At 65.3% G+C, this 27704-nt stretch overlaps 3 protein-coding genes across 8 annotated transcripts; 1 reads left to right on the top strand and 2 right to left on the bottom strand.

Annotated features, from left to right (window-relative positions):
- Window positions 1-335: 335 nt before the first annotated feature.
- TRIM46 (tripartite motif containing 46) lies at window positions 336-9405 on the top strand. 3 transcript variants are annotated; one of them, XM_042926114.1, is made up of 10 exons: window positions 336-443; window positions 1817-2078; window positions 2321-2664; window positions 3338-3481; window positions 3590-3685; window positions 4334-4587; window positions 4897-5018; window positions 5993-6295; window positions 7050-7347; window positions 8290-9405. In XM_042926114.1, the coding sequence occupies exons 1-10, from the start codon at window positions 381-383 to the stop codon at window positions 8681-8683; spliced, it is 2280 nt and encodes a 759-aa protein (XP_042782048.1). In that variant the 5' UTR covers window positions 336-380; the 3' UTR covers window positions 8684-9405. The 3 variants fall into 3 exon arrangements, with proteins under 3 accessions (XP_042782048.1, XP_042782049.1, XP_042782050.1); XM_042926115.1 differs by lacking the exon at window positions 336-443 and adding an exon at window positions 1019-1051; XM_042926116.1 differs by lacking the exon at window positions 336-443 and adding an exon at window positions 1261-1338.
- Window positions 9406-10246: 841 nt separating this feature from the next.
- On the bottom strand, window positions 10247-14857 carry MUC1 (mucin 1, cell surface associated). 2 transcript variants are annotated; one of them, XM_042926142.1, is made up of 8 exons: window positions 14349-14856; window positions 13748-13882; window positions 12408-13699; window positions 12254-12309; window positions 11968-12101; window positions 11725-11846; window positions 11492-11641; window positions 10247-10600 (listed from the first exon to the last, which is right to left on the bottom strand). In XM_042926142.1, the coding sequence occupies exons 1-8, from the start codon at window positions 14392-14394 to the stop codon at window positions 10532-10534; spliced, it is 2004 nt and encodes a 667-aa protein (XP_042782076.1). In that variant the 5' UTR covers window positions 14395-14856; the 3' UTR covers window positions 10247-10531. The 2 variants fall into 2 exon arrangements, with proteins under 2 accessions (XP_042782076.1, XP_042782074.1); XM_042926140.1 differs by having other exon boundaries at window positions 12408-13882; window positions 14349-14857.
- Window positions 14858-16583: 1726 nt separating this feature from the next.
- On the bottom strand, window positions 16584-27403 carry THBS3 (thrombospondin 3). Of its 3 annotated transcripts, none has more exons than XM_042926107.1 (23): window positions 26536-27403; window positions 25294-25500; window positions 24484-24740; window positions 24281-24383; window positions 23438-23464; window positions 23150-23232; window positions 23006-23057; window positions 22732-22880; window positions 22319-22459; window positions 21831-21908; window positions 21315-21467; window positions 20984-21094; window positions 20773-20880; window positions 20354-20513; window positions 19983-20101; window positions 19815-19867; window positions 19305-19498; window positions 19008-19186; window positions 18840-18888; window positions 18473-18669; window positions 18062-18234; window positions 16985-17124; window positions 16584-16891 (listed from the first exon to the last, which is right to left on the bottom strand). In XM_042926107.1, the coding sequence occupies exons 1-23, from the start codon at window positions 26612-26614 to the stop codon at window positions 16833-16835; spliced, it is 2871 nt and encodes a 956-aa protein (XP_042782041.1). In that variant the 5' UTR covers window positions 26615-27403; the 3' UTR covers window positions 16584-16832. The 3 variants fall into 3 exon arrangements, with proteins under 3 accessions (XP_042782041.1, XP_042782042.1, XP_042782043.1); XM_042926108.1 differs by lacking the exon at window positions 16584-16891 and adding an exon at window positions 17831-18001 and having other exon boundaries at window positions 17021-17124; window positions 18160-18234; XM_042926109.1 differs by lacking the exon at window positions 16584-16891 and adding an exon at window positions 17831-17871 and having other exon boundaries at window positions 17038-17124.
- Window positions 27404-27704: the final 301 nt, after the last annotated feature.

The following is a 27704-nucleotide window of genomic DNA, read 5'->3' as shown; positions in this document are numbered from 1 at the left end:
CTCCCGTGGACTCTTGCCCAAACCAAAATCTGGTCCTCCCATCCTGGAGCCCGTCTTTCTCTGAAACTCTCCTCCCGCTTTATATAAGTAAGACTACGGAGCCAACGAAGAATGGCAACATAAGAAATGGCTCCCCCTCCAATGCCATTCCATGTTACCCACACCTCCCCCCCCCCCCACCGTCTTCCGAGGACCACGTGGGGAGAACTATTTCCCACCTCCTACCTCGACGGGCGCTGTTCGAGGCTGTCTCTGGAGCATGCGCAGTGACATCTCACCCCCACCCCTCCCCACACCCCCATCGGGCTCCCGCATTAAGCCCGGGGTTCGCAGCCGCAGCCGGGATCGGGCACCCGGGGGCGGGCGGGCATGGTAAGGCCATGGCTGAGGGTGAGGACATGCAGACCTTCACTTCCATCATGGACGCGCTGGTCCGCATCAGTGTGAGTTACGGTGGGGTCGAGGGGAGAGGACGGGGGGTGGGGGGGCACAGGGGTCCGGGGCCGGCCGGAACCTTGAACAGGTGGAGATGAGGCAAGATGCCGGGATGCAGGCAGGGGCCTGGGGAGGTCAGAGGGGACCGGGAGGTTCGGGGTGTAGTTTGGAGAGGGTAAGCCCGGAGGCAGCCCGGAGGTGAGTGAGGTGGCGTCCATCTGCTGGGGTATGAGGAACCAGGAGCCGCCCGGATGCAGCGGCTGGGTTGGGGTGCCCGCCGGCAGTGCACCAGGGCTGGGGCTCTGTACGCTACGAGGAGGGGGCGTGTGTGAGCTCGGATGTTTTCCAAGAAAACCGAGGCTAGGTGAGGGGCGATGAAGGAGCCGCCCCACGGTGCAGTTCCAAATTTGGACCCTTCGGCGAGACCCCACCCCACCGCGCCCCCACTCAGGGCTGCCTCGGAGCCCGCGGTTGTCATGGCAACCCGTGCCCGGCTCTCCCAGGGGCGGTGCCAACCCTGCCCCCCCCACCACTTCCTTCCCCCTCCCTGCCTGTCCCTCCCTCCTTTGTGTCAGCTGCGCCCCTGACCGGGATGGCTGCGAAGAGAGGGACCAAGGTGAGGCGGGGGGGGGGGTGGGGCATAGCTGGAGGACCCCCTCCACCAAAAAAGGGAGGGGTACTTCCGGTGGGGAGGGGGCAAGTAGGCGGGAGCTGGGCTCCCCGTCGCCTGGGGAGGGGGTTGCGGCTAGTCAGGGGGAGGGGGAGGGGGCGGGAGGGCCGGACGGTCGGGGGCGAAGGGAATGGGCTCGTCTCGCCGACCCGAGGAGCCGGGTGGGGAAATGAAGGCTGGGGAATGGAGCCTGGGGCGGCCGCGGGCCGAGCCGCGGCAAGATGATGGACGCGGTGAGCAGGAGGATGGAGAGCGAGCGGCGCCTGGCTATAGGGAGGAGTCACGCCGGGGCGGAGGGGGGTGCCCCCGAAGGGGGCGGGGGTCCGCACCGAGCTGCAGAATGGGCGGTGTCCTTGAGAGCAGCTGGCGGCCCAGAGGTGGGGGGAGGCGGGCAACCGCCAGGGGAGAGGGGCTGCGGGCCCAGCTCCCCCGCAGGGGGAGCGAGAGGGGCGGGGCTAGAGGCTGGGGGAGGCTGGCGCTCCAACCCCCCCCCCCCCTCCGTGGGCTTTAGCTCTGTGCCAGAGCAGGAGAGGCAGGCGACAGAGCCGGGAAGGTGTATGAACCAGGCCCCGGCCGGTGCTGGGGAAAAGCCTTAGGCAGCTCGTCTTCTTGCCCCTGCTCCAGACCCCTTGGGTTTCTGAGGGCAGCCGAGAGGCCTGCCGAGATGTGCCCGGTGTCGTGCTCTGAGCCGGCCTCCTGCTGTCTCCACAGACAAGCATGAAGAACATGGAGAGAGAGCTGCTGTGTCCGGTGTGTCAAGAGATGTACAAGCAGCCACTGGTGCTGCCCTGTACCCACAACGTGTGCCAGGCCTGTGCCCGGGAGGTGCTGGGCCAGCAGGGTTACATAGGCCACGGTGGGGACCCCAGCTCCGAGCCCACCTCTCCTGCCTCCACCCCTTCCACCCGGAGTCCCCGCCTCGGGCGCAGAACTGTCCCCAAGCCGGACCGCTTGGATCGGCTGCTTAAGTCAGGTGGGGCTGGGTCCCGGGGACCGGGGGTGGGGACGCTGGGGTGTCCACGGGGAAGATGGAAACCTCTGTGGCCGGTCAGGGGCATCTGTCTGTCTTGCGGGGGGTGAGGAGACCGTTCACACAGGCTCTAATGCGAGCTGAGCTCTGGCACAATAAAAAGTCTTTTTTTTTTCCATGGAGCAGACTCCCTGCCCCTCGGCCGGCCGAAATGCTCACCTCCCTACCTCCCTGCACTTCCACAGGCTTTGGGACGTACCCCGGGCGGAAGCGAGGCGCCCTGCACCCCCAGGTGATCATGTTCCCGTGCCCAGCCTGCCAGGGCGATGTGGATCTGGGGGAGCGGGGCCTGGCAGGGCTGTTCCGGAACCTGACCCTCGAGCGCGTGGTAGAGCGGTACCGCCAGAGTGTGAGTGTGGGCGGCGCCATCCTGTGCCAGCTGTGCAAGCCCCCGCCACTAGAGGCCACCAAGGGCTGCACCGAGTGCCGAGCCACCTTTTGCAACGAGTGCTTCAAGCTCTTCCACCCCTGGGGCACCCAGAAGGCCCAGCACGAGCCCACGCTGCCCACCCTCTCCTTCCGCCCCAAGGTGAGCCAGCCCTCGAAGAGCCTGCGGAGGGAGGGATGCGGTGGTGCCGCACGCTGGGGGGCGAGCCCGGCTCTGTGGGCTCGCGAAAGGAGGTGGGTGGAGGTTCGCCTCTGCCGGGCTCCTCTTGCTGTAACAACAACAACAACAAAAAGGCACCGGACGAGTCTTTAGACATCGTCCAGCCTCCATCCTGTCTGCTGAATGAGAACGATAACATCTGCCCTGCCGTCCCCATGCCCTGAGGGTTGTGGAAGGGATCACATGAGATAGTGTTTGTGAAAGTTACCTGTAGGCTGAAAAGATCTGTCTGCGTTCACGCGTTCGCTGAGTAAATATTTATCAAGCCTGGTGCCTGGTGCTATTCTAGACGCCGGGGACAGGGCAGTGAACAAGATGGGCAAGGTTAATTATTAGCCGCAAGGCAGAGATTAATTATCGTTATTATTGCTATTAGCACGCATCCGGAGGTAGAGGGGAGGGCGGAGCTAGGCGAAGACCTGGTGCAGGCCAGGCTCCCTTTGGTGCCAGTGTGCGCCACCAGGTGGCACTGTGGAGCACCCCGGCCGGGCTCCCCCACAGGGCCGTGGAGAGGCAGGGCCAAGCGCTTGGGTGGTCGGTCAGCCCCCTCAAGCCCGCCGGCGGCTGACGCGGTCACTGCTCTTTCTGTCCCTAGGGCCTGATGTGCCCAGACCACAAGGAAGAGGTGACCCATTACTGCAAGACGTGCCAGCGGCTGGTGTGCCAGCTCTGCCGGGTGAGGCGCACCCACGGTGGGCACAAGATCACACCGGTGCTCAGCGCCTACCAGGCCCTCAAGGTGAGGACTCTGCCTCGCTCAGCCCACACTCACGCCCTCTGGCACCTCCTCCTACATGCTGGCCTCTGCCGAGCTAGGCACGGTGCCCACCTCTTTCTTCCCCCTCAGGACAAGCTGACAAAGAGCCTGACATACATCCTGGGAAACCAGGACATGGTACAGACCCAGATCTGTGAGCTGGAGGAGACCGTGAGGCACACTGAGGTGAGGGAGGGCATGGAGGTGGGCCCTGGGCCCTGCCGGGGAGTGGGAGCCGGAAGGGGGGTGTGCGTGGGCATGGCCCGATCACCCGGTTGCCAGCTCAGGAGGCCCATGTGGGGTCCAGGGATGTGTTGGGGTTCTGGTTAAGCCAGGTTGCCTGGGACATGGGTGCCCCAGACCAGGCTGTACCTGGGGCTACAGTGGGGACAGGGCGGCGGTCACCCAGGACAGGGAGAGCTTGGAAAGCCCCGGAGACATAGCTGAGATGCCCTCAGGCTCGGCTGCCGCTGAGGGTGGCACACACCTCTGACGCTTTCCGGCAGATGGCTCGAATCGGCCGACGTGGGGATAGACAATAAGGAAGGGGCAGAGGCCGGTGGACATTAGTGCAGTCGTGGCCTCTCTTGTTTGGGGGACTCCTTAAGGGCTCAGGGTTGTGGTGTGGGCATCCAGGAAGGTCAGCACAGAGCTTCAGAAGTTCAACCCACGTGGGTGTCCGGGGGTCTTTGCAGACGCGAGCCTGGCTCTATTGGAACGGGCGGGTAGGGTTTCCCCAGATCTGCCGTGGTCCCCGCCCCGGTGTGGCGCCCCAGGAGGCAGGCACAAGTGCCGCCTTCCAGAGGAAGATAGTGAGTGTTGCTCTCTGGGCAGGTGAGTGGCCAGCAGGCCAAGGAGGAGGTGTCCCAGCTGGTGCGGGGGCTGGGGGCTGTGCTGGAGGAGAAGCGGGCATCGCTGCTTCAGGCCATTGAGGAGTGCCAGCAGGAGCGCCTGGCCCGTCTCGGCGCCCAGATCCAGGAGCACCGGAGCCTACTGGATGGCTCAGGCCTGGTGGGCTATGCCCAGGAGGTTCTTAAGGAAACAGACCAGCCCTGCTTTGTGCAAGCAGCCAAGCAGCTGCACAACAGGTACCCGGGGGCGCGGCCCAGGGCGCGGGGGCGCAGGGGTGCGGCCAGTGTCGAGGACGGCATGCGAGGTGCAGCCCCCCGCACAGACGCAGGGGTGCGGCCAGTGTCGGGGACAGCGTGCGAGATGCTGCCCGGTGGACAGACAGGTCCCCAGGCTTTAACACCGGGCCCAACCGGTACCCAGCTCGCCTGCGGGGACGGGAGGAGACCCACAGCAGGGGCCGAGGCTCTAGGGACAGGCGAGGCCGGGCGGAGGGGAAGGGCGGCGGCCCGGAGGGCAGTGCCTGACCCTTGCCCGCCCCGTCGCAGGATTGCCCGGGCCACGGAGGCCCTGCAGACCTTCCGGCCGGCCGCCAGCTCCTCCTTCCGACACTGCCAGCTGGACGTGGGGCGTGAGATGAAGCTGCTGACAGAGCTTAACTTCCTGCGAGGTAAGGAGGTGGCCAGGCCCCGTGCCCCATCAGAGCCCTCCCCCGTCTCCCCCCCACCCCCCCAGCAGCGGGCCCGGGGGGCAGCGCCCACCGGGACGTCCCGGCCTCCCGCCCAGCCCGGCCTAGCCGCCCCTCCCCGCCGCCGCCCGCCCGCCCGCCCGGCCACACCGCGCTCAGCGCTGCTTCTCCCTCTCTTTGTTTGTAGGCTGTGGCCACCGCGGACTCCGCTCCGGAGCACCCCAGGCAAGTCAGCGGCCCTGCCCCGGGGGCCCTGCCCTGCCGCCCCCACACAGCTCGGCCACCCACCCCTGCCTCCTTCTCGGTCCTCCCCCTCCAGCGCCCTCTGTCTCTCTCTCTGCCTGCCTTGGGCTCCCGCCTAATCCCTGCCCTCTGACCTTTTGTCCTCCGGACCCTCGCCCTCTCTACTTGCCTCCTCTTCCCCTTGACCCTGGTCTCCTGCTGCTGTCCTGCTCTCACTCGCCCCCTCCCGGCCCCTGCTCTCTGGCTTGCTGGCCCTCGCGGCTGTCTCCCTCCCGCCCCGCCCCCTCCTCCTGTCCGTGCCCTTTAGCCTGGGTTCCAGTGGCCTTTGTCTGCCTTTCCCCGGGCCCTTCTTTATTCGTAGAATAAACAAGGTCATAGAAAGAAGGGTCCCCATCTGGTCTAATACCTTTTTTGACAGAGGAGGAAACTGAGGCCCAGAAAAGGGAAGCAACTGACCTAAGGCCAGAGTGAGAGAACGGCAGGCCAGGACGGGCACGAGGCCCCCTGCCCCCCGCCCCGCCCACACCCGTCTCTCCCCTGGGCTGTGCCCTGCCCGCCCCCTGCCCAGCCCCCGGCCCCCAGACGGCCTTCTCCGCGGCTCCCCCTCACCCACACTCACCCCCCCGGCCCCCGCTGCTTCCCCTTCCCTTGCCCGCCCTCCCCGCCAGGCCGCTGACCAGGCCCCCACTGACCCCCTCTGTCTCTCCCCACAGTGCCCGAGGCTCCCGTCATCGACACCCAGCGCACCTTCGCCTACGACCAGATATTCCTGTGCTGGCGACTGCCCCCCCACTCGCCACCCGCCTGGCACTACACCATAGAGTTCCGGCGCACCGATGTGCCCGCCCAGCCGGGCCCCACCCGCTGGCAGCGGCGGGAGGAGGTGAGGGGCACCAGCGCCCTGCTCGAGAACCCCGACACGGGCTCCGTGTACGTGCTGCGCGTGCGGGGCTGCAACAAGGCCGGCTACGGCGAGTACAGCGAAGACGTGCACCTGCACACGCCCCCCGCACCCGGTGAGCGGCGCCCGGCTGGGCACAGTGCGGCCTTCGAGGCGCGTAGGGTACGCGGGGACCCACTGAGGCCACCGACGGCCGGCGAGGCAGCACAGCGGGCCGCGCGCCAGCTCTGGGGCTGGACCACCTGGGTTCGGACGCCCGCTCTGCCTCTTGCCAGCTGTGGCTTTGGGCAAGCTATTTGTCCTCTCTGAACTTCGGGTCCCTGTTCCGTAGGGACAATAGCAGTATTGTTGCTGTGGGAAGGGACTGAGGTCCGTTCCCAGTAGTAAGCGTGAGGGCAGTGACTCTCCAGAAAATGGTCTGGCCCCTGGGGCGCGGGCGGAATCCAGGAGCATCACCACCCAAGTGGGGTGTAAGGGCCGGGTGTGAGCACCAGAGTGTGGGCTGGAAGGCGTGGGTCGGTGGGGAGGGGGGTGTCACAGCTGGGACGGAGCGGCAGTGGGGGCCCCGGCGGGGGGAGGGGGGGCGCGGTGCGGCCACAGGAGAGGGCCAGGAGGAGGCGCTGCAGGCCCGCTGGGAGACCGGTTTCTGGACCCACTAGTCACTCCTAAAACTCTTCTTGGGGTCCCAAGCCCATTTGGGATGCCCCCTTTTTTCCCCTCATGCCCCCGATGGTGGTCCTCCAGGCCCTGGTCCTCAGAGCCCCCGCCCAGCCCTCAGCAGCTTGTTCCATGTCCTGAAACCCCCCAGTGTCCTCCAAGGCCTGTGTTTGTCCCTGAAGCCCTTTCTTTGTCTCCCTCCCCCGCTGCAGTCCTGCACTTCTTCCTCGACGGCCGCTGGGGCACGAGCCGAGAGCGTCTGGCCATCAGCAAGGACCAGCGAGCGGTGCGGAGTGTTCCGGGGCTGCCCCTGCTGCTGGCCGCCGAGCGGCTGCTCACCGGCTGCCACCTGAGCGTGGACGTGGTCCTGGGAGACGTGGCCGTGACCCAGGGCCGCAGCTACTGGGCCTGTGCCGTGGACCCAGCCTCCTACCTGGTCAAGGTGGGCGTCGGGCTGGAGAGCAAGCTTCAGGAGAGCTTCCAGGGAGCCCCCGACGTGGTCAGCCCCAGGTCAGGCCTCTCGGGGAGGGACAGGGTGTGGGGGCCCTGGGTGGGGGAGCTGGGCCCAGGACGGGGTGGCAGCGGGAGATCGGGAGCAGGGACGCCGGGCCGAGCCCGGCGTGGGCTCCGCCCAAGGGGCTGGGAGGCTTGCTTTTCGGAGGAGTGTGTCGCTGGGGAAGGGGATGTGAGGAGAGGGCGCCGTCCACCTGCTAGCACCTGTCCCTCGGGCCCACCAGGCCACCCGTCCGGCCTCTGCATCTCCCAACGCCGTTTCCAACGTGCTGTCTCCACAAAACCCACTCTTCCCAGGACCTCCTTCACCACGTCTGTTTTCAACATCCTAAAATCCTTCCCTTGACGTTGCCGTCTCCACCCCCTCTATTGCCAGCGCCCCGCTTAACGTCCCCCACGCGTGCGCCTCCCCGAACCCTTTCTCCCCGCACTGTCCCTAAACACCCCATTTCCCTGAAATGCACCCCCATTCCACACCCCTCCACCCCAGCTCTCTCCCCACACCTGCCTTCCTGACAGCCTTTCTCTCCCCAGCCCCTCGGTCACTAAGCCGTCTCAACCCCCTCAAACCCTCCTCGAGCTCCTTGCCGGCGTGATGCCCCTCCCCCATTGCTCTCCTCACCCCTTCCTGTCTCCTGCCTCCTCATGGTGCCTGATCCTCACCTCCTTCTCCCCTACCTCTCGTGCCAACGTCCTTGCCCTTCGATACCGCTTTCCTCGTGGACTCAGACCCCCCCCCCCGCCCCATATTCTAACCCCTGTGTCTGCGACGCGTCCCGAGTCGATCCTTTCAACCACTCGCTCCCCGACATCCCGTCCTCTCACCGTCTCAGCCCTCGGCCCCACCCCACCCCTTGTGTCTCAGCCAGCCCTCGCCGCCCCCCGTGCCCCACTTCCCCCCTCCGCTCCCAACACCTTCCCACCCACCGGCTCCCGCAGGTACGACCCGGACAGCGGACACGACAGCGGTGCCGAGGACGCCACCGTGGAGGCTTCGCCACCTTTCGCCTTCCTGACCATCGGCATGGGCAAGATCCTGCTGGGGTCGGGGGCCAGCTCCAACGCGGGGCTGACGGGGCGGGACGGCCCCGCGGCCGGCTGCACCGTGCCTCTGCCGCCCCGCCTGGGCATCTGCCTGGACTACGAGCGGGGCCGAGTTTCTTTCCTGGACGCCGTGTCCTTCCGCGGGCTCCTGGAGTGCCCCCTGGACTGCTCGGGGCCCGTGTGCCCTGCCTTCTGCTTCATCGGGGGCGGTGCCGTACAACTGCAGGAGCCCGTGGGCACCAAGCCCGAGAGGAAGGTCACCATCGGGGGCTTTGCCAAACTGGACTGACCCGGGCCCTGCCCCCCCAGGCCTGCTGGAGCTGGGTTATGCCTCCGGCAGCTTCCCCCTCACGCTCCTCCTGCCGCGCCCTCTCGGCCCTTACCCGATGTCTGTGTATTCCTGGGGCCTTCCCTCCACCGGGGGACTCCCCTCTGCTCACCTTTCTAGATATCCCTCATTCCCTCCAGCCCCCGCCGAGTCTCTGCCCCGCACCCTGCCCTTGGCATCTTACCCGAGTCACGGAGGGGCCCCCTTCCCCATCCCTGTCCCGTGCCTCTCCCCCGGCTGCCGGGGAGGGAAGGCATCTGGAACTCTGGGCATGATCCCCAGTCTGCCCTCTGCACTCTGCCCTGCCCAGCTCCCTGCCCCGTCAGTCCTCAACTACAGCCTTGGGGCGGGCAGGCTTTTTTGGCCAGACACTGCCCAGGCGCTCCCTGGTGAGGGGAAGGGGGCCCCGTCATCCTGCTTTAGTCGTTGGGGTCCCCACGCCCCTCGGCCGCATGCCTGTATCCCCTGTCTCCCTCTTGCATGCTTTACCCCGTCCCACACCCACGCCAACGTGCCAAGTCTCCCGTGGGGCCCCAGCTGAGGTTGGGTGTCCCCCGTGGGTTGAGCTAGGCAAGGCCTCTGGGGTCCGCTGCTGCCCCCCTGCAGTGGGCACTGCCCGGCCCGTGCCGAACAACAGCTGTTATTTTCATGGTTTATAAACAATAAACTGTGATGCCGGCACATCTCCGCCTTCCATTCCTTTGTTTCCTGTGCTGGGCGTAGCAGACGGGAAGGACCCGGGGTGCAGCACCGTGGCTCAGAGCAGGGGTGCTGGGCGGACCCGGGGCCCGAGGGAAGGAGGTCCCTGGCCGGGTGCTCTGGGCCTCCCGCCACACCGGCTCCCGCTCAGGCCCAGGCTGACAGCGGCCTTCAGGGGACCCGCCGTCCCGGTGGCTGCCGGCCCGGCGGGGGCCCAGGGCCCCAGGGGATGTGGCGAGAGGGCAGGCCCCGTGCCTGGGCCCGAAGGGGTCAGGGAAGCAGAACCACTTCCCCATTCCCGGGGCGCCTGGAGTCGACCCCGCTGGCCAGGGAGGGGGCCGGGCCTGGCGCCAGCACCTCCGGATCTGGGATCTGATGCAGCTTATCGTGGTGGCCGTGTTGACTCTGCCCGCGTTATCGCCGCCCAGGGGCTTACTTCACACCCCGGGACGCTAAGAATAGAGCCGCCAGGGGCACGGGGCCAAGGGGAGGCGAGGGTGTGGCCGCCACCAGCCCCCAGCCCAGGAGAGGGGCGAGGACAGCCGCGGGTGCAGGTGGAGCCGGGTCACGCCAGCCTCGGAGCCGCCTCGGTTTCGTTTCCTCCTTCCTCGTGCGCCGCCAGGGATGGGAAGAGGTGACCGGCACCCCAATGTCGTCTCCTCACCACGCCTCCTGCCTTCCAGATGAACCCCACCTCTTGCCTTCTTCCCACCCCCCCCATCCCCTGCAAAGACCCCTTCCGGTCCCCTCCCCACATTCGGTGCCCCCATCACAGGGTCACAGATGGTCACGAGGGGCCACAGACGACAGATCCCAAGGTGGCAGCACAGAGGGGGTCCACATTTTATTCAGCCACATTCTGGGGCTAACTTCCCTCTCAGGGCTCTCTGGGCCTGTTTTCCTGGGAGCCACTGTCCCAGGCTTGTCCCCAAGGGGCTCCAGTGGGTTTCGGCAGGGCCGAGGCCGGTGAGGGGACGTGGTGGGGCCTGTGAGTGGCCCAAGCTGAACTGCCAGCTCACCAGCCCGGGACGGAGCTGAGAGGAGAGGCCTGGCAGCAAGGAGCCCGGGGGAGGCAGCTGGCACCGGCTGGACGCAGGCAGGCAACACGCCCTACAGGTCGGCAGAGGTGGCCGCCAGGTTCGTGTAAGCGAGGCTGCCGCCGCCGTTGCCCGCGGAGACCTGGGTGGGGGGAGACGCCGGCTGAGAGCGCCTCCCGGGGCTGTGGGTCCCACCCCAGGCGGGGTAACAGGCCCGAGACTCTCACTAACTCTGGAAGGGTTAATTGGAAGAACACCTGCTGGCAGCCAGGTGACCGTAAACAGGGGCCTCTCCTCCTCCCTCCGCTCCCCTTCACTCCCTCCCCTGGGCTCTCGGCAGCCCCCCTGCCCTCCCCTACTGCTCCCTTCTCCTTCCATCCTCCGTGCCTCCAGCCCCGGCAGGTGTATGCGTGTGTCTCCGTAAAACTGGGAGAAGGAAGTCCCCGGGCGAAGGAAAACAGGGTCAAGGGAAGGAAACTCCCCTCCCCCACCTGGAGTGGCGTTCCAGCCCCAGGTGGCCCGAGTAATTATTTACCAGGCCCTGGAGAGAAAGGCCAGGTGAGGAGAGGGGGAGGAGGGGTCCTCGCTTCCTCCAGAGGCCAGAGGCCCACGGCGCCCAGGCTCGCCTGGCCAGACGTCTTAGCCCACGTTCCTGCCAGCCTTTCTCAATCTACTCTCCACTCTTAGGAGCCTGGAGGGGAGGCGGGGCACAGGTGCCTCTTCCCTTGTGAGTCCCCGCGGGAAGGGCTCCCCTGGGCACGGAGCCTCACCCCTTTCGTGTCTGAGATCCCCGTTCGTTAGGCAGAGCAGGGAACGCTAGCTGGAGACGCCGGGAGTGGGGACCCTCTCCCTGGAGGTCCCCTTCCTCCCAAGGTCCCCTCCCCAGGCCTCCTCTGACCTCTGACCCCATGCTCGCCAGGCCCTGTGCCGCGTCCTCCGCACCACCTTTCCCTTCCAAGTTCTCCGGGCTTTGCAAGCATCCTTCCCGAGCCCCTGCCCGGCCCGAGCAGAGCACCGCGAGCCCCACCCTCACCTCCTCATAGGGGCTGCGTCTGGTACTCCCAGGGGGGATGTAGCGCCCGTGGGTGTGGTAGGTGGGGTACTCGCTCATAGGGTGATAGGCATCGCGGGGCGGAAAGAGGTCCAGCTGCCCGCAGTTCTTCCGGCGGCACTGACACACGGTCTGGGGAAACAGGGTGTCAGGGGGGGCCATGGAGCTCCCTCCAGCGGGGCAGCTGTGGTCAGGGCCGGAGGCCGCACACTCACCAGGACAACGAGATAGACGACGGCCAGTGCCAGCAGGACACACACCAGCACTAGCAGGGCGATGCCCCAGCCGGGTACCCCGGACCCGGACCCAGCAGCGGAAGGAAATGACGCGTCACGTACTACGAAGAAAAGCAGCGGTCAAAATACTGTCCCAGGGAGGTGGCCCTGCCCTCCCAGCACCCTGGGGAAGAGCAGGAGCCCGGAGGCGGGAGGGAGGGGCCCGGGAGGCGGGGGCCTCACCACGGACGCTCGAGATGGACATGCCGTATCTGGCTGCTTCTGCTCTGTGCTCGTCAAGCCGTGTCCACACGTTGAGGGCATCGGTGGTGCCCTGTCGGAAGGCCAGGGTGCATTCTACCACCACAGATCCTGGCCTGCTCCCGGGGAAAGAGAACTCAGCCAGGAGTCCCAGCGTCCGGGCCAGCGATCCCCCCCGCCCCCCACCCCGGGGCTGTGAGTGCGCCAGCCCTCCCCACAGTGGCGGCAACTTCCGCCCTCCCCACAGGGCCCACGCCCGGAATTGTACCTGAACTTGATGTTGGAGAAGCCCAGAAAATCTTCCTGATTATAAACCTGCAAAAACTGGGTGAGAGGGGCGGGACTAAGGCTTGATGCAAACCGTTCAGGCGGTTTTGGGGCTGCTGCTGGGGGAGCACGACAGAGAAAAGAGAGCCACTCACCCACTCAGAAACGTTTCTCTGCAGCTCCTGGTAGTAGCCGGTGTTGGGATCTTCCAGACAAGAGTTAAACTGAAGGTTCGAAATGGAAAAGGACAGGAAGAAAAAGGAGATCCTAATGGACAACTGGGGAGAAGTCTTATGATTGGAGGAGGTGACGGGCTCCACACTGTGGTTAGTGGCGCTGGTGGTGGTCCTGGCGCTGTGGCTGGCGGGGCTGCTGGTGAAGGATGAGGTGCCAGCGGTGGTCAGGGACGTGGTGTCATTGGCGGTCGGGGACGACGTGTCAGTGGTGGTCGGGGACAAGGTGTGAGTGGTGGTCGGGGACAAGGTGTCAGTGGTGGCCGAGGACAAGGTGTCGTTGGTGGTCAGGGACGTGGTGTCATTGGTAGTCAGGGACATGTCAGTGGTGGTCGGGGACGACGTGTCAGTGGTGGTCAGGGACAAGGTGTGAGTGGTGGTCGGGGACAATGTGTCGTTGGTGGTCAGGGACGTGGTGTCATTGGTAGTCAGGGACATGTCAGTGGTGGTCGGGGACGACGTGTCAGTGGTGGTCGGGGACAAGGTGTCAGTGGTGGCCGGGGACAAGGTGTCAGTGGTGGTCAAGGACAAGGTGTGAGTGGTGATCAGGGACGTGGTGTCATTGGTGGTTAGGGACATGTCAGTGGTGGTCGAGGACAAGGTGTGAGTGGTGGTCAGGGACGTGGTGTCATTGGTGGTCGGGGACGACGTGTCAGTGGTGGTCGGGGACAAGGTGTCAGTGGTGGTCGAGGACAAGGTGTGAGTGGTGATCAGGGACGTGGTGTCATTGGTGGTCAGGGACATGTCAGTGGTGGTCGGGGACGGGGAGTCGGTGGTGGTCAGGGGCGAGGAGTCAGTGGTGGTCGAGGACAAGGTGTGAGTGGTGGTCAGGGACGACCTGTCAGTGGTGGTCGGGGACGGGGAGTCGGTGGTGGTCAGGGGCGAGGAGTCAGTGGTGGTCGAGGACAAGGTGTGAGTGGTGGTCAGGGACGACCTGTCAGTGGTGGTCGGGGACGGGGAGTCGGTGGTGGTCGAGGACAAGGTGTGAGTGGTGGTCAGGGACGTGGTGTCATTGGTGGTCAGGGACAACATGTCAGTGGTGGTCGGGGACGGGGAGTCAGTGGTGGTCGAGGACAACATGTCAGTGGTGGTCGGGGACGGGGAGTCAGTGGTGGTCAGGGGCGAGGAGTCAGTGGTGGTCGAGGACAAGGTGTGAGTGGTGGTCAGGGACGACCTGTCAGTGGTGGTCGGGGACGGGGAGTCGGTGGTGGTCGAGGACAAGGTGTGAGTGGTGGTCAGGGACGACCTGTCAGTGGTGGTCAGGGGCGAGGAGTCAGTGGTGGTCGAGGACAAGGTGTGAGTGGTGGTCAGGGGCGAGGTGTCAGGGAGTCCTGGGGCGGAGGTCGAGCTTGAGGTAGGGCTGATGGCCAGGGACGTGGTGCCAGCGGTGTCTTGGGCTGCAGTGATAAGTGTAAGAGGTTGAGGGGACAGGTCTGGGTTGGGGTCAAATCAGAACAAGGAGGAAAGACATCCTTCGGCCTCCTGAGAAGCAATGGCACGGGAAGATTCGGAGTGGGGCAAATCCTGGTCGGGCCCTCCTCCTCCTTCCTGGCTGGCAACCTCCCTCTCCCCCCACACCCCTGCTCCTAGCTGTCCATTTCTCTGCTCCTAAGATCTATGTCTCCTGACCCCCCCACGCCCCCCCTACACCTCCCCAGACTTCTCTCCAGGTCTTTCTATGCCTCTGGCACCAGCTCTCCCCAGGGGCGAGGGGCCGGCTCTTGTCTGCCCTTGGCCGCCCTCCTGTATTCTGGCACAGACCAGGCCGCCCCCGGGGATGCCATCTGCGAGGAAAGAGACCTGACGCAAACGCTGAGAAGACCACACGAGCAAGGCAGCCCCCTCCCCGGGTGTGCCCCTCACCTGTAAGGAGCAGGAGGAAGCAAGGGGCCAGGAATCGCGGCGTCATGGTGGTGGTGAGCTGGGTGGGGAGGGGGCGGAACACACTCGGGAAGGAGCTGCGTGTGAGGTGGCGCCTGCTGCTTTATACCGGTCCCCGGCCCGCCCTAGGCTCGGCCGGAGCAGGTGACAGGTGACAAAACCCCGCCCCCTCCCCCTTTCCCTACCTCCTACCTCTTCCTCCTCCTCCCCAACCGTTCCTGGCCCCTCAGGTGGGGTACGTGGGCTCCGATCACTCCACCCTCTGACATCCCGCGGGTGCTCCCATCACCGGCCACTGCCCGGCTCCAGAAGAGGAGCAGGGGTGGGGGGTGGGGGGGAACCGAGGACCTGGGCCTCCTCGGCTCTAGTTTTAGCCTCCGGGCAACAGCCGAGGTGAGAAAAGGGGCAGAGGAAGTGGGCCGGGTTAGGGTCCCGGACCGCGGGCCGAGGAAGCTCACCCTCGCGTCCCTCACCCCGCTCCCCATTCTCAATGGGCCCCCTGAAGCCCCACCGTGGGGGCTTGGCGGGGGGGACGAGAAGGCTCGAGAAAGGGGGGGCCGGGGGCCAGTTTTGGACCCCCTCCCCCCGCCACTTCCCGGAATCGCCGCTCCCTGCCGGGTTCCGCGCGCAGATCCACCGAAACCCACAGTCCCCGCCCCTGCCGGGCTTTCCAGGGCCCGCGTTCCCGCCTTGGCTGCCTCCCGAGGAGGGGGCGGGGAAGAAGTCCCACTGGACGCGGGCCGAAACCTGGGCTCCGCGGCACCCCGGGGTCTCCCCTGCCCGGGGCTCCGGCTCGCGGCGGGCGGGGCTCTCCTGCCCCCTGGCGGCAGCGCGCGGGGACCCCGGGCGCCCGGTTGGCCGGAGGGGGCGGCGTGCCCGAGGGCGGCCCGAGGGGCCGGGCGCGCAGGTCTGGGGCTCAGACGCAGAGGGCAGGGACGCTCGGCTCCACCGACGGGAGGGGCTGGCGGCAAGAGGGGGACCCCGGGGCGCGTGGGGGCGGCGTCTGGAGGAGACGGCGCTCAGTGGGTGGGGTCCCGAGGTACGAGGAAGGGGCACCCAAATATGTGGGAGAGGACAGCGGAATGTGGGAGGGGAAACGGGGCAGGTTAGTGACGCATGTGGGCGGCAGAGAGTAGGTGGGGCAACCGAAGGGTATTTGGGGGCCCAGAGTGGCATTGGGGGTAGACAAGCACACGGTGTGACCCGGGGACTGTATGGGGGGGTGCGTGATTGGGCGGGGGGGGGGGTGGCGAGAAGAACGAAGGGCGCAAACGCTTGGGCGCCGCGCACGTGGAGCGTGGGGGTCGGGCCCCCCCCCAGAGGTAACCGCCCCCCCCTCCCCAGCTACGCCATTAGGAAAGCCGTTCCCAGTCGCCGCGGGTACAGACTGGAAAAGGAGCTTTCACAACCCTCGGGGCGGCGGGGTGCAAGGAAGCGGGGCCGCGGCTACGCGCGGAGGCCCGAGGGGCGCGGAAGCCCCCCGCCCGGCCGCCCGAGAAGGCGCGAGCATCTAGGTGGGCGGTCCCAAAACTGCTGCCCCGGCGTTGCCAGGCAACAGCCATTCAGTCCGGTTGCTGGGACACGCGTCGCCACGGCGACGGCTCCGCGCCGCGCACTCCGAGTATTTAAAGAGCAAGCGCGCGCAACGGCTGGGTGTCGGAAAGCGGCTTTCCGGGCCACCGCGGTCTCCCCTTCTGCCTCCCCGCGCCCCCCTCCCCCGGCCGTCCCCTCCCCCTCGTCCGGGCGCCGAGTCTCTGGCTTCCGAAGTGGACCAAACTCCCCGGCGCGACCCCGGTTCTGGGGCTGGTCCGGCTGCAAGCGGTGCGGAGCGGGGTCCCGGGCCCCGGGCGGGCGGGAGGGACGGGACGCGGTGCAGTGTTGTTCTTTCCCCCGCCAATATTGCACTCGTCCCGGCCTCCGGCCCCCCCGGCCCCCCGGCCCCCCCTCACCCCGAGCGGGCCGGCTCCAGCCCTCCTGGCTCTCGACCCGGACCACCTCAGATCCACTGGAGTGTCGCCGCAGCCACCGTGAGTAAGTGGGGCTGGGAGCACCTAAGCCATTTTCGGACCAGCCCCTCATCCTTCACCTACCTCAGTCCAGCACCGTTCTTCCTCCACCAGGCCCCCAACCTCCCCTAGATCTCTAACTCTCATCCTACCAGCCCTCCTCCTCCCCACACTACCCCGGAAAATCCCTAAAATAAGCAACACCAACTCGTGTGGAAAACCACTGGAACTTTATGGCAATGTGTTCTCTTTCCTGGGGTTAGTGCCTGAGAAATACCCCCTGAAAACTTCCCATCTCCTGAACAGTGGGGTCACCACCCCTCTGGGACTGAACTCCCGTGGGTGCCGGAGGAGGGTCTGCGTTTGGCTGAGCGGCTGCAGGTTAGACCCGAGGGTCTCCAGGACGGACCCCAAGGCCAGAGGGGCAAAGACCAGGATTCTGAATCCGGCTGCCGCCTCTTCACGCTCTTCCCTGGAGCAGCTGCCTCCGGAATGGCTCGAAGTCCTCGGGCACGGTGTCTGAGGAGGGAGGAGTCACTAGGGTCAGAGGATGGGACCCTCCCAGGAGGGACAAGGGCCGGAAGGTCAGGCTGGTCCAGTCTTCAGCCTCACCATTGCATCGATACTGGAGATTGGACCAAATGATGTTCTCTTGGGAGAAGCAGAATACGCCAAGGCGCCCCCCTCGCATGGCCGTGTCGATGATCACCCCGGAGTCTGCCACCAGCTGAGGGCCCTCATAGAGCTTCACCCTGTCCGGGAGAGGGGTGTCCGTTGGTGCGAGGGTGCCCAGTGGGCACTGGGCCATCAAGCCCGGGCCCTGCTCATCCCCAACCCCCCTCGAGCTCACCGGGCCTGAGAGAGAACGGAAGGAGGGAGAGGGAGGAAGGAAAGGGGAGGGACGGGGTGCTTTTCTCAGGCCTGGGGCCCCTGCCTCTTTGTCCGCCCCCTTTGCATCTCAAAGCACCAGCCGCATTCCAAGCGAGGATTGGGTTGTCATGACAATGAGCACAATGGGCTGGGGGGTGAAGTCACCCGCTTCCCAGGCTCTAGTCCACCCTCCCTCATCCCCTGCCCTGGCACCCTGCAGCCCCAGGCACCTTAAAGGGGAACCAACCCGAGTCCCGGGACCCTGGGCTCTTGCCATTGGCTGTCCCTTCCCTGTCATCCCCACCGACTAGGAGATGCGCGGTTGTGCACACGGCACTGAACCCAGAAGCCTTAGCTCCGCTACTAAGAGATGTGCCATCTGGGCCTCGGTTTACTCTTCTGCAAATGACGACCCCCTCCAGGTCAGACACTTTGATGGGGCAGCTTCTGGGATGGAGCACGGAAGGGGCTGGAAGTGATGGGCCTCTCCACAGACTGGCCTGCGGCTTAGAGGCTCCCAAGATCGCCCCATTGCACGGAGGGGGAAACGGAGCACGGAAAAGGAAGGACTCGCCCAACGCTGCCTACAGGTCTTCCTTCCGCAGCACCCGCGCCAGAGCCCCGGCTGCCTGAGGACGAGGAGAGCGGGGCTGAGGCGGTACGTCTGTGGCGAGAGGGAAGAGAGAGCAGCGGCCCGGTCCTGGCCCAGGGCACTGGGCACCGAGGAACGCAGTGGAGGGGCAGTCCGGTGGGTCTCAGCTAAAGGTGAAGGAAAGGCGGGGCCTGGGGTCCGGCAGGAGGGCTCAGCGCTCCCCTCACCGAATGTAGCCGACTTGAGGCCGGTGCAGTAGCTGCCAGCGGTAGGAGGTCTTGTCCCGCCAGCCCACGTTCCGGGGGTCGGTCCACAGCAGCCGCACCTGATCAGGGGTGTGGCCAGTATGCCACAGGGCGTTCCGGAGATGTTCACCTGGGCCAGACGCGGATGTCACTGCCTGGAGGGGATCGGTGAGGACGGTGCGTTAGCCACAGGCCCCGGACCACAGGCTGGTAAGTGCAGGTGGCGGAGGAAGTCAAGGTGGGCGGGAGAACAATGTGGAGGGCCCCCCACTCCCTGACCCCGGGAGCCAACCTCCAGGCCAGATAGCTGGGAAAGAGGGTTCCCACTCGCGTGGGGGGTGGGGAGTCTGGGGAAGGGCCCGAGGAGGTGGCGGGTCTGGGCAGTTGCAAGACCTTGAGCTGCAGCCCGGGCTGAGCCACCGCCCGGAAAGGGGTGGCCTGCCAATACGTCTGCTCCGTCTGCTTCCACATGACCACGTAGAAGCGGCCGCTGTCCTGATAGCTGAAGAGGAAGCCTGCGTAGTCGTCATCTGTGACCGTGTTCACGTGGAAGGTGCCTTCGAAGTCCACACCGTTGAAGGCTGTGTATCCTGGGGGTGGGCGGGGTCGAGGTCAGGGCCGGCAGAGCTACCGGTGGCCCACTGTGGGCCAGGGGTGCGATGGGACGCCAGCTGTACATGTGGCCAGCTCAGCCCCCCACCGTCCGCCCCTGTGGGATTTCTCCACTTGGAACTTATTGAGCTGGGTGTCCCTTACATACCAACGGCCAGGCCGGGGTCACTGTTCATGGTCTGAACGATTTCCATGCCCTGGTCGTGGCAGGAAGGAAGGAAGCCCTGATCCAGTGCTCTGACCGCCCCCCCGCCCCTGCCAGCCCCCACCTGGCAGTCTGGTCTGACAGCACCTGCCCAACCCGGTGCCCTAGTACCTGGTTGAGCACCACCCAGTTTGGGTCAATCTGGGCATCACCCTCAGGATCCAGGACAACCGTCTGATAGGCCCGAAAATCCGTGAGGGTCACCTCCGCACTTTCGGGACACACGTCCAGGGGGTCAACCACCGCATCATTGTCAAAGTCATCCTCACACACGTCACCAACGCCATTGCCTGCGCAGAGTGAGGCCAGGCACTTGGGAAGGCCTGGCCGTGGCCCCGAGGCCGCGCCGCCACCCCTCCCCGGGCAGGGCCCACACCGGGCCAACCTTCTGTGGGGCCCTAGCCTTACCATCTGAGTCCTTCTGATTGGGATTGGGAACCAGGCGACAGTTGTCGGGACCGGGAGGCACATAATCTGGGATCCCGTCGTTGTCATCGTCCCCGTCACACTCATCTCCAAGGCCGTCGTTGTCGGAGTCCAGCTGGGAGCTGTTTGGCAGCTGTGGGCAGTTGTCCTTGGTGTCCTGATGTCCATCCCCGTCGCTGCCCAGAACAGGCACCAGATAAAGGCTCTAAAAGTACCACATCCATCCCCGCTCTTCGGCGTGAGGTCTGAGGTGTACCCTCCATTCGGCCACACGGCCCCCTCTCTTCGGGGTGGGGACTGGGGTGTACCCTCCATTCGGCCACACCCCCTGCCGTCAGCCAGGTGGGGTGAAGTCCCACAGCAGGGGTGGAGGGCAGACCTCCTGCTCGACAGTGGTGGACAGTCAAGGCTAAACCACGGAGGAGACTGAGTATGTGCTAGAGGAGAGGAGAGGAAGCCCTGTAGGACCATCTAGCTCTCTGCCAACCCTACCTGTCCTCGTTGGTGTCACAGACATCCCCCACCAGGTCGCTGTCTGCGTCTGTCTGCGGGAGAGGGGCCGGTTCTCAGCATCTGTTGGTAACTGGAGGATGGCTGGCCCACTTCCTATCAGAAGGGCTGGGGCTCCACCCTCCGGCCCCCTACCCCGCACCGCCGTACCTGAGTGGGATTGCTCATTTCAGGGCAGCTGTCACACGCATCTCCCACCCCGTCCTCATCCCTGTCTGTCTGCAGGGGGTTGGGGACTTTAGGGCAATTGTCCAGTCCGTTGGGGATACCTATAAGACACGGGGATAGCACAGAGCCGTCACTAGGACACGTCACATCCTCTTCTGCGTTGGTGAGAGCCCAGAGCTCACCTCCCACTCAGAGAAAGGCTGCTCAAGACCCCTGCCTGCGCCCCCTGCCCCCCTTCCTCACATTCCCATTGACCCCTGCCCCACGCCAGTCTCAGACTTCCTAGCTGCCCCTTGTGCCCACCTGCATCCAAATTCTTACAGGCCCCCACCCCCCTCAGCCCCGTCCTGCACCGTCCCCGTCCACGTCGTTGTCACAGGCATCCCCTTCCCCATTGCCATCCGTGTCCTTCTGGTCATTGTTGGGAACGTTGGGGCAGTTGTCACAGGCATCCCCGAATGAATCTGTGTCTGAGTTTTGCTGGTCCTTGTTGGGGAAGAGCCGGCAGTTGTCCTGGGGTGGGAGAAAAAGGGTCAGGCCTCCTCTCCACTGCTGGCCTCCTCACCCCCACACCCTTGACCCCATCCTGACAGCCAGCTAGCCCAGCCTCCACGTGACCATCTTGCCCTGGCAGAGGGCGTGTGCCCCCCCCCCCCCAACAGTCCTGGGGCCCTTCCTGTAGAGCTGCCAGGGACCAACGGGGGGCAGGGTCATGGGGCAAGGCAAGGTGGGGAGCAGAGGAACTGGAAGGGGTGGGACGGCTAGGAGGCACCTCGACATTCTTGATCCCATCGCCATCGGCATCATCGTCGCACTGGTCCCCCACGCCATCGTTATCAGCATCTTCTTGGCCAGAGTTGGGGGTCAAAAGGCAATTGTCCTAAAGAGCAGGAGAGAGAGGCCGGATGGGTTGTGGCCTGTCCCAGCCAGGGTGCCTGCCCCCCGCCCCCCCCCCCCCCACTGCCCGCCCACCTGCCCCACACCTGCTTGCAATGTTTGTTGTTGTCCATGCAGGGCAGGGCCTGGTCCGGGTAGCCGTCGATGTCCGTGTCGGTCCCACACACGTTCCCGTTCCCGGCCCAGCCCACGTTACACTGGGGCAGTGGGGCGGGGCGGGTAGGAATGAGGGTCCCTGCTATCTCCTCCTGCCCCACCCTTTTCCCTGCTTCAGCCTCTATTCTCACCAACCGGCACCTGCGCCCAGGACCACCTCCCTTCCCTGCGCAGGCCCCACCCAGGCCCTAAGCAGGGTCACCAGCCCTACCCCTCTCTCCAGATTCTCCCTTTTCCTTCCAAGCCCCAGGCCTAGCTCACCGAGCAGGACACGGCCCCGTTGCGTTCAAAGAGACAGTGCGCGTGGACGTGGCAGGGGCTGTGGGCTGGGCTGTGGCAGGTGCGGGCGGGGACGCAGCCCTGGCTCTGGTTGCCCACGAAGCCCAGGCGACAGGGACCACACTTGAAGGAACCCTAAGAGGAGGGAAGCGGTGACTCAGGAAGGAGGTCAGGCTGCCAGGTGCCCCAGCCGGCGGTGCGGGACCTCACTCCCTGCTCCTGCTCGAGGCCACGCATCAGTCACTTCCTCGGGTTCCCCTGACAACCTTTCGAGGCGTCTGCCGGCCCCGTTTTTCAGGTGAATAGACTGACACTCAGAAAAGCCGGGCTCGCCAGTCACGGTGAGAAGCAGGACCCGGCTTCCAAACCGGTGCGGGGAACGTGTGCGCGTGGTGCCCCAGGGAAGGAAGCAGGAAGTAGGACGTGGGGTGTGGGTGTGCTCACGTGTGTAGGCGCACTGTCCCACCGCTACGGATGCGGCTGGGCCGCTCGGCTTACCACAGTGTTGGTGCAGATGGAGTTGGGGTCGCAGCCACCGTTGTTACCGTCACTGCATTCGTCGATGTCCTGGCAGACCTACGGGACAGATCGATGACGGATCTCCTCGTGCCCCTACCCGTGGACACTGACACGAAGCCCAGACCCCAAACCGGTGTTAGCGCAAGGACCCCATGTTCAACCCGGACGGCCGACCAGGCCCCGGCAAGGCCACGACCTCGTCTATGCGTTTTTTTTTTCAGTTAAAAAAAATTTTTTTAACGGTTACGCATTTTTGAGAGAGAGAGAGAGAGACACAGAGTGTTAGCTGGTGAGGAACAGAGAGAGAGGGAGACACAGAATCCGAAGCAGGCTCCAGGATGCCAGCACAGAGCCCGACGCGGGGCTCGAACCCACGAACCATGAGATCATGCCCCAAGCCAAAGTCGGACGCTTAACCAACTTAGCCACCCAGGCGCCCCTCGTCTACACATTCTACCCGACCTGACCTGTTTGCTGGCACGGGCGTAGTCGATACCCACACCGGACACCCGCGTGCCTTTGTAGCCCTGGGGACAGGCCTCACAGCGGAAGCCGGGCATGGTGTTGATGCAGCTGACGCCAGGAAAACAAGGGTCCGCGTGGGCACACTGGGGAACGGAGGACGATGGTCGGGTGCCTCTGCCTGTGGGCCCCCCGGGGCCCCTCCCGGCTAGGCCCAGACTGCCCTGCGCCGCCCAATGGCCCTCCGGTCTTGGCCACAGGCTTTGTCCCCTCCCGTCTTGCTTCCTTTCCGGTCCCCCGGTGTCCCAAAGAAAGCCCAGGCTCTCGTGCTTCCGACCGACAGGTACCCCACCTCCTTGGGCCTCTCCCGCCTCCCTCACCCCGAGTGCCGGTGCGCCTTCAAGCTGGCCGCCCCCACCTCATTGATGTCGCTGCAGTGGGTGCCATTTCCCTGCAGGCCGGGGGGGCAGGGCCCGCAGCGGTAGCCGGGGTACTCGTACACCTCCATGCAGTCCACGCCGCGGAAGCAGGGGTTGGGGCTGCAGTGCGAACGCTGCTCGTGGAAGCCTGGGGGGCAGGCGAGGTCAGAGCCACCCCGAGGCGGCCATTCCGGCCCCGCAGAGGTGGGGGGGACCGCCACTGCGGGGCCGGGGGCACGGGGTCGCCTGGCGCCCGCCCCGCTCCCCACTCACCGCACACCTGACACTCCATGATGGTGTTTCGGATCAGGGACATTTCCTTCACCTGGCAGACAGAAGGGCGGGGGGGCAGTCGGCTCCTGGCAGCTCCCCCCCTCCCCCAGCAGCACCACCTCCCTGGTGCAGGTGCGCTCAGACCTGGTCTCGGATGTCATCCCGCAGCTCCACCAGGATCTGGTTGAAGAGGGTGAGCTGGGTGACCAGCGCCTTGGTCTGCTCCCCTGTCAGAGCCCAGGGTGCAGAGAGGCTCAGAACCGGGCCACCACCCCGGTCCCTCTTTAGGGTCAGAAGCCAATTCCCGCCACTACTGCCCGCCCACCCGCCTTTTAAGTCCCACCCTGTCCTGGCGAAGAGGTGGCGGGCCATAGCCCCTGGCCCCTCCCACCTTGGCCCCTGGCCCCTCCCACCTCCTCGTGGCCCACTCACCTAGGATGGAATGGAGCGCGTTGGTCACTGGAGAGGAGAAAACACAGTCAAGGGCGGAGTCGTGAAGAGGGCCAGGAGGAGGAAGGAAAAGAGGGACAGGAACAAAGGCCTGGAGGAGTCTTAGAATAAGGACAGGCAGGTGGATGGCAGGAGGGCAGAGGTGACGGGGGGTTGGGCAGCACCAGCTCTCCCACCGGGCGAGAGACTCTGCGAAGGGCTGCCTCACAGACCGTCAAAGCCCACACCTCCGGTCCTGGCCTGGCAGGGGCAGAAGGGATCCGAGTGAGAGGCGACCCAGAGCAGGGCCAGGGCCCCAATCCACTCCATTTCCACACGCCCCTCCCCCGCCGAGCTCCTACTTCCACAGTCCTTTTTTGGACCGATCTGCGAAAAGTGGGCGTTTTATTTAAGCAAGAACCTTTGAACATCCCTGTCAAGGAGACCAGGCAGATGGACGATGCTCAGAGAAACTGCTGATGGGTGACAGCCGCCACTGTAAGACCCAAGACGCTTCTCTTAGCCACTGAGACCAAGCAGTTCACTTTCCCACCCCTCACACGGAGCTCCGGTCTTCTCCTGGATGGCTGTTTTCTCCAGCCACCCTGGTTGGGGGGGGGGGGGGGAGTGGTGGTGGCCTGAACCTGGAGAGTTTTGTGACCCACACTTCCTGGGAAGGCTGGGTTATTTGGGGATCACAGACCCAGAGGTGAAGGAGATTGGGATAAGAGGGTCAGAAGCCCAGGAATGAGTGTTAAGGGGGAAATCGAGGAGATGAAAGTCAATAAAGACCACAGGATGTGATCTGGGGTCCGGAATGTCAGCTAACGGAAGTCTGCGTGTTACCTGCTCTGTGGATGGACTCGTCCCCCTGGAACGGACACTCACTCAGGGCTCCCACCCGGGCCATGGACCCGCCCAGAATCATTTTCATAGACTCCACAAAGCCCTGGGGGGACAGGAGCAGAGCAGGGTGGGAGGACCCGCTAACTCCTCCCACGGGGGCAAACTGTTTCCGCAGAAACACCGGGGCCTCCCTTCCCGCTCACCTGCATCCTCAAATAAGCCTTCTGTCCGGTCCTAATCTCCAGCCCATCCACCTCCGCTGGAGGAATGGGGGCCAGCCCTGGGAGCCCGGCGTGCTGGTCACCCAGTTTGCAGTCCACGTAGAGCTGCAGGGCGAGGCTGGGTCGGGAGGGACCTCGGAGTCGCAGGAGAGCCGTGTGCGTGCGCCCGTCGGCCAGGCCCGCCTGCTGCAGGTTCACCGCGTGGACCTTGCCGTCCTCCCGCTGGTACCGCACCAGCACTGCCCAGGAGGGGAGGTCAGTAGGGGACTGTCCCCCATCCCCTGCCTCCCAGCCGAGCCTCGCATCAACTCTTCTGCGTAACACACCTATTGTCCTCATTCAGCTAACGTCTCCCGACACCTCATACACGGTAGGTGCACACGATACGTGCTTTTCAAACAGGTTCAAAGACCAAGACTTTCTTACTCTTCAGTGGCATCAGATCGCTCTGTCCCCTGCTAGGGTGGCAGCTGGTTTTGCACCCACTGAATCGTGCCAGGGATCTGCTGGACTGCTTCACACCCTTGCTAGGACACAGAGACAGGCCTCCCCTCCCCAAGTGCAACATCCACTCCATACAAACATTAGGCCTCACTCTACTGTTTGGGTACCTGGCCTTCTGAGGCACCTCCAAACACCCCGTACCAGGTGCACCACCCCCCCACCCCCGGTGCCTGAGCACAGCCTGATGGGTCCATGGGGCCCAAGGAGAATTAAGAGGGATGCAGGGGTGGGGATGAGAGAAAGTGCTCAAGGGGCACCACTGCAGGAAAAGAGAGGTCCAGCAGTCACCTTTGTTGATTTTGCCCACAACAGAGGCCTCCAGCCATCGTGTGTTGTCCTGCCGAGAGTAGAGGCCAAAGAGGACACCACCCTGTTTGGGGGGCAGGCGGAAGGTGGACAAGAGGTAGATGTCCCCAGCAGTGAGCAGGGCGGTCCGGATCTTCTCTGCCACAGCGGTCATCTGCCGAGACTCGCCCACAGTCAGCAGGTCAATCACTGGCAGGCAAGGATCATCAAGGTCAGTGAAGGGATCAAATGCTAAGGCCTGCCCTTCCCCCGAGCCCTCGGGGGTGGAGCACCCTTCATCACTACCTCCACGCCCGCCACCAGGCAGTATTAGTCACCTTCTTGAAACTCAACCCTTGCTGCTCTGGGAAGACAGGGCATCGTGCCTTCCTTTTTCCCTCAGTAGTGCCTCCCCACCGGGTCCGGGAGCCCACGGGCCTGAGGCGCTCTTGCAAATACAGAAACGGCGCCCGGCAACCCTGAGATGCCCCCACCAGGTGGCGCAAGGGAGCCACCGTGCTGATCCCACGCAGAAGTAGCACCTGGTGCCCACAGCACAGAACTGGAAAAGCAGTTTCTCTTTATGCTGCTACGTTTGGCTGCTTCCACACCCAGATGCCCCTCCTCCCATCCTGGGGGCTCAGCACACTCACTTTGGATGAGAAGAGCTGCCCACTGAGGGCTCCAACCCTCCTGTCTGCCTCTCCCCCTAGGGAATGTAGGACCGGGCTCCTGTGCCTCCTGTGTCCTGGCCAATCTGTGGTTTCCCTTCCAGCCAGTAATGAATCTGTGCCTGTGTCATCCGCTCCAGCTACCTCTCCCACACCCACAGGCCCATCCCACAGCCAGACCTCCGGGAGAGCCCAGACCTCTGGGTCCCCACCCCACCCCCCATGTCCCAGGGCAGCCAGGAGCCCTGGCTGGGGGTGGGGGGTGAAGGAGCCCACCTTTGCACTGCTCTCCCAGAGCCTGGAATGCCTGTGGATGCTCAGACACCAGCCCAGCCAGGCAGCCCTAGCATCCAGCTCCTGAGTCCTCTGCCCTGGCCTCGTGCTGACCTTGGCCACTTCCCACTCACCCAGTACCCTCTGCTGTTCACTCCTACCCCCATGGCCATGATTTCATCAATCTTCCATCCGGCTCAATTTCAGGACTCTCCCCTTGCCCACATGTTTCCTGCTACTAGGCTGGGGGCCGAAGGAGAGGAGGCAGAGAAGGGGTCTAAGAGGATGGAGACGGGCTTACCCTGCAGGTCCTGACTGGCACATGCGAAAGTGCAGAGGAGGAGAAGAGCCAGGGCCCCCCGAAGTTCCTGCGTCTCCATGCCGCTCAGCTGGCTCACTACCCCTGGCAGGCAGGCGGCTGGGAGGGGAAAAGGCTAGGCGGAGAGAGCAGGAGCGGGGGGCGGAGGGACTGGAAGGGGGAGTTGAAGGGGGGGGCCAGCAGGCGAGTGAGGGGGGGCTGAAACAAAGAGCTGCCAATCAGCCTGGAGGCATCCCCAGCTCTGGGAACCAGGAGCACTGGGGAAGAGTCTGGAGGCCTCCCTGCCTCCTGCCTCTCCCTAACGGTCCTCCGTCCCAGGTGCCTCCCTCCCTCCCTCCCTCCCGGCGTCTCGCTGCTGGGGGCCACTACCGAATGCTACCGTTTCCTGTAAGTCGCAGTTGGGGAAGGCAGGAGCCCCTGGCAGGGGCAGCGCCAGACAGTGGGCATTATTCCCCAGCTGGCATGAAAGGGTGCCAAGGGAGTGGCGGAAAGTAGCTTGCTATCGTGCCCAGGGGATGCCCGCATGGCATGAACTTTGCTGCTCTGACGAAGCGAGTGCCCCTCATTAGGGTGGGGGGGGGGGTCCCCTGACACGTGACTCGCTCCTAGGAAAACTTAGAAGCGTCCGATGGGAAGCGGAGGGCGCGTCTAACACAGTGGTCAGCGAAGTGCTCGGAGGGAGGAATCAGGAAGGAGGAAAGGGCCTCCGGGGACAGGAGTAAAGCAGGGGACAGGCCAGGGGCCGCGGCCAGACCCGGAACACAGCGGGTACTGGCCGGCAGGCCGTGACCCGGATGAAGCGCAGGGGCGCCTCGGTTCCCGTTACCACGGCAACGGCGCGCGAGCCCCACCCCTCCCCCCTCCCCGGCCCCAGCCCGACCCGGCTCCGGCCGCCGCCGCCCCTGTTTTGTTTCCATGGCGACAGGCGGCGCGGGGCCCGCTCCAAACATAACGCGCTGTGGAAAACATGCGGCGCGGGGGACCCCCCCCGCGGCCCCCGCTCCGGGCCGAGCCCCGCGAGGCCCTGGCGCAGCCCAAGCCGCGTGCAGATTTGCGAGAGCCGCCAGAGCCCGACCGGAAGCACAACACCCGCTGGGCCGGGACCCGCCGCGCCCTCGGGGGTCCGGGGCTCCCCGCGGCCAGGGCGCTCA

This window comes from Panthera leo, chromosome F3 (assembly GCF_018350215.1).
Source record: "Panthera leo isolate Ple1 chromosome F3, P.leo_Ple1_pat1.1, whole genome shotgun sequence".
In the NCBI taxonomy this organism is placed as follows: Eukaryota; Metazoa; Chordata; class Mammalia; order Carnivora; family Felidae; genus Panthera; species Panthera leo.
This window is presented reverse-complemented; position numbering and strand designations above follow the sequence as displayed.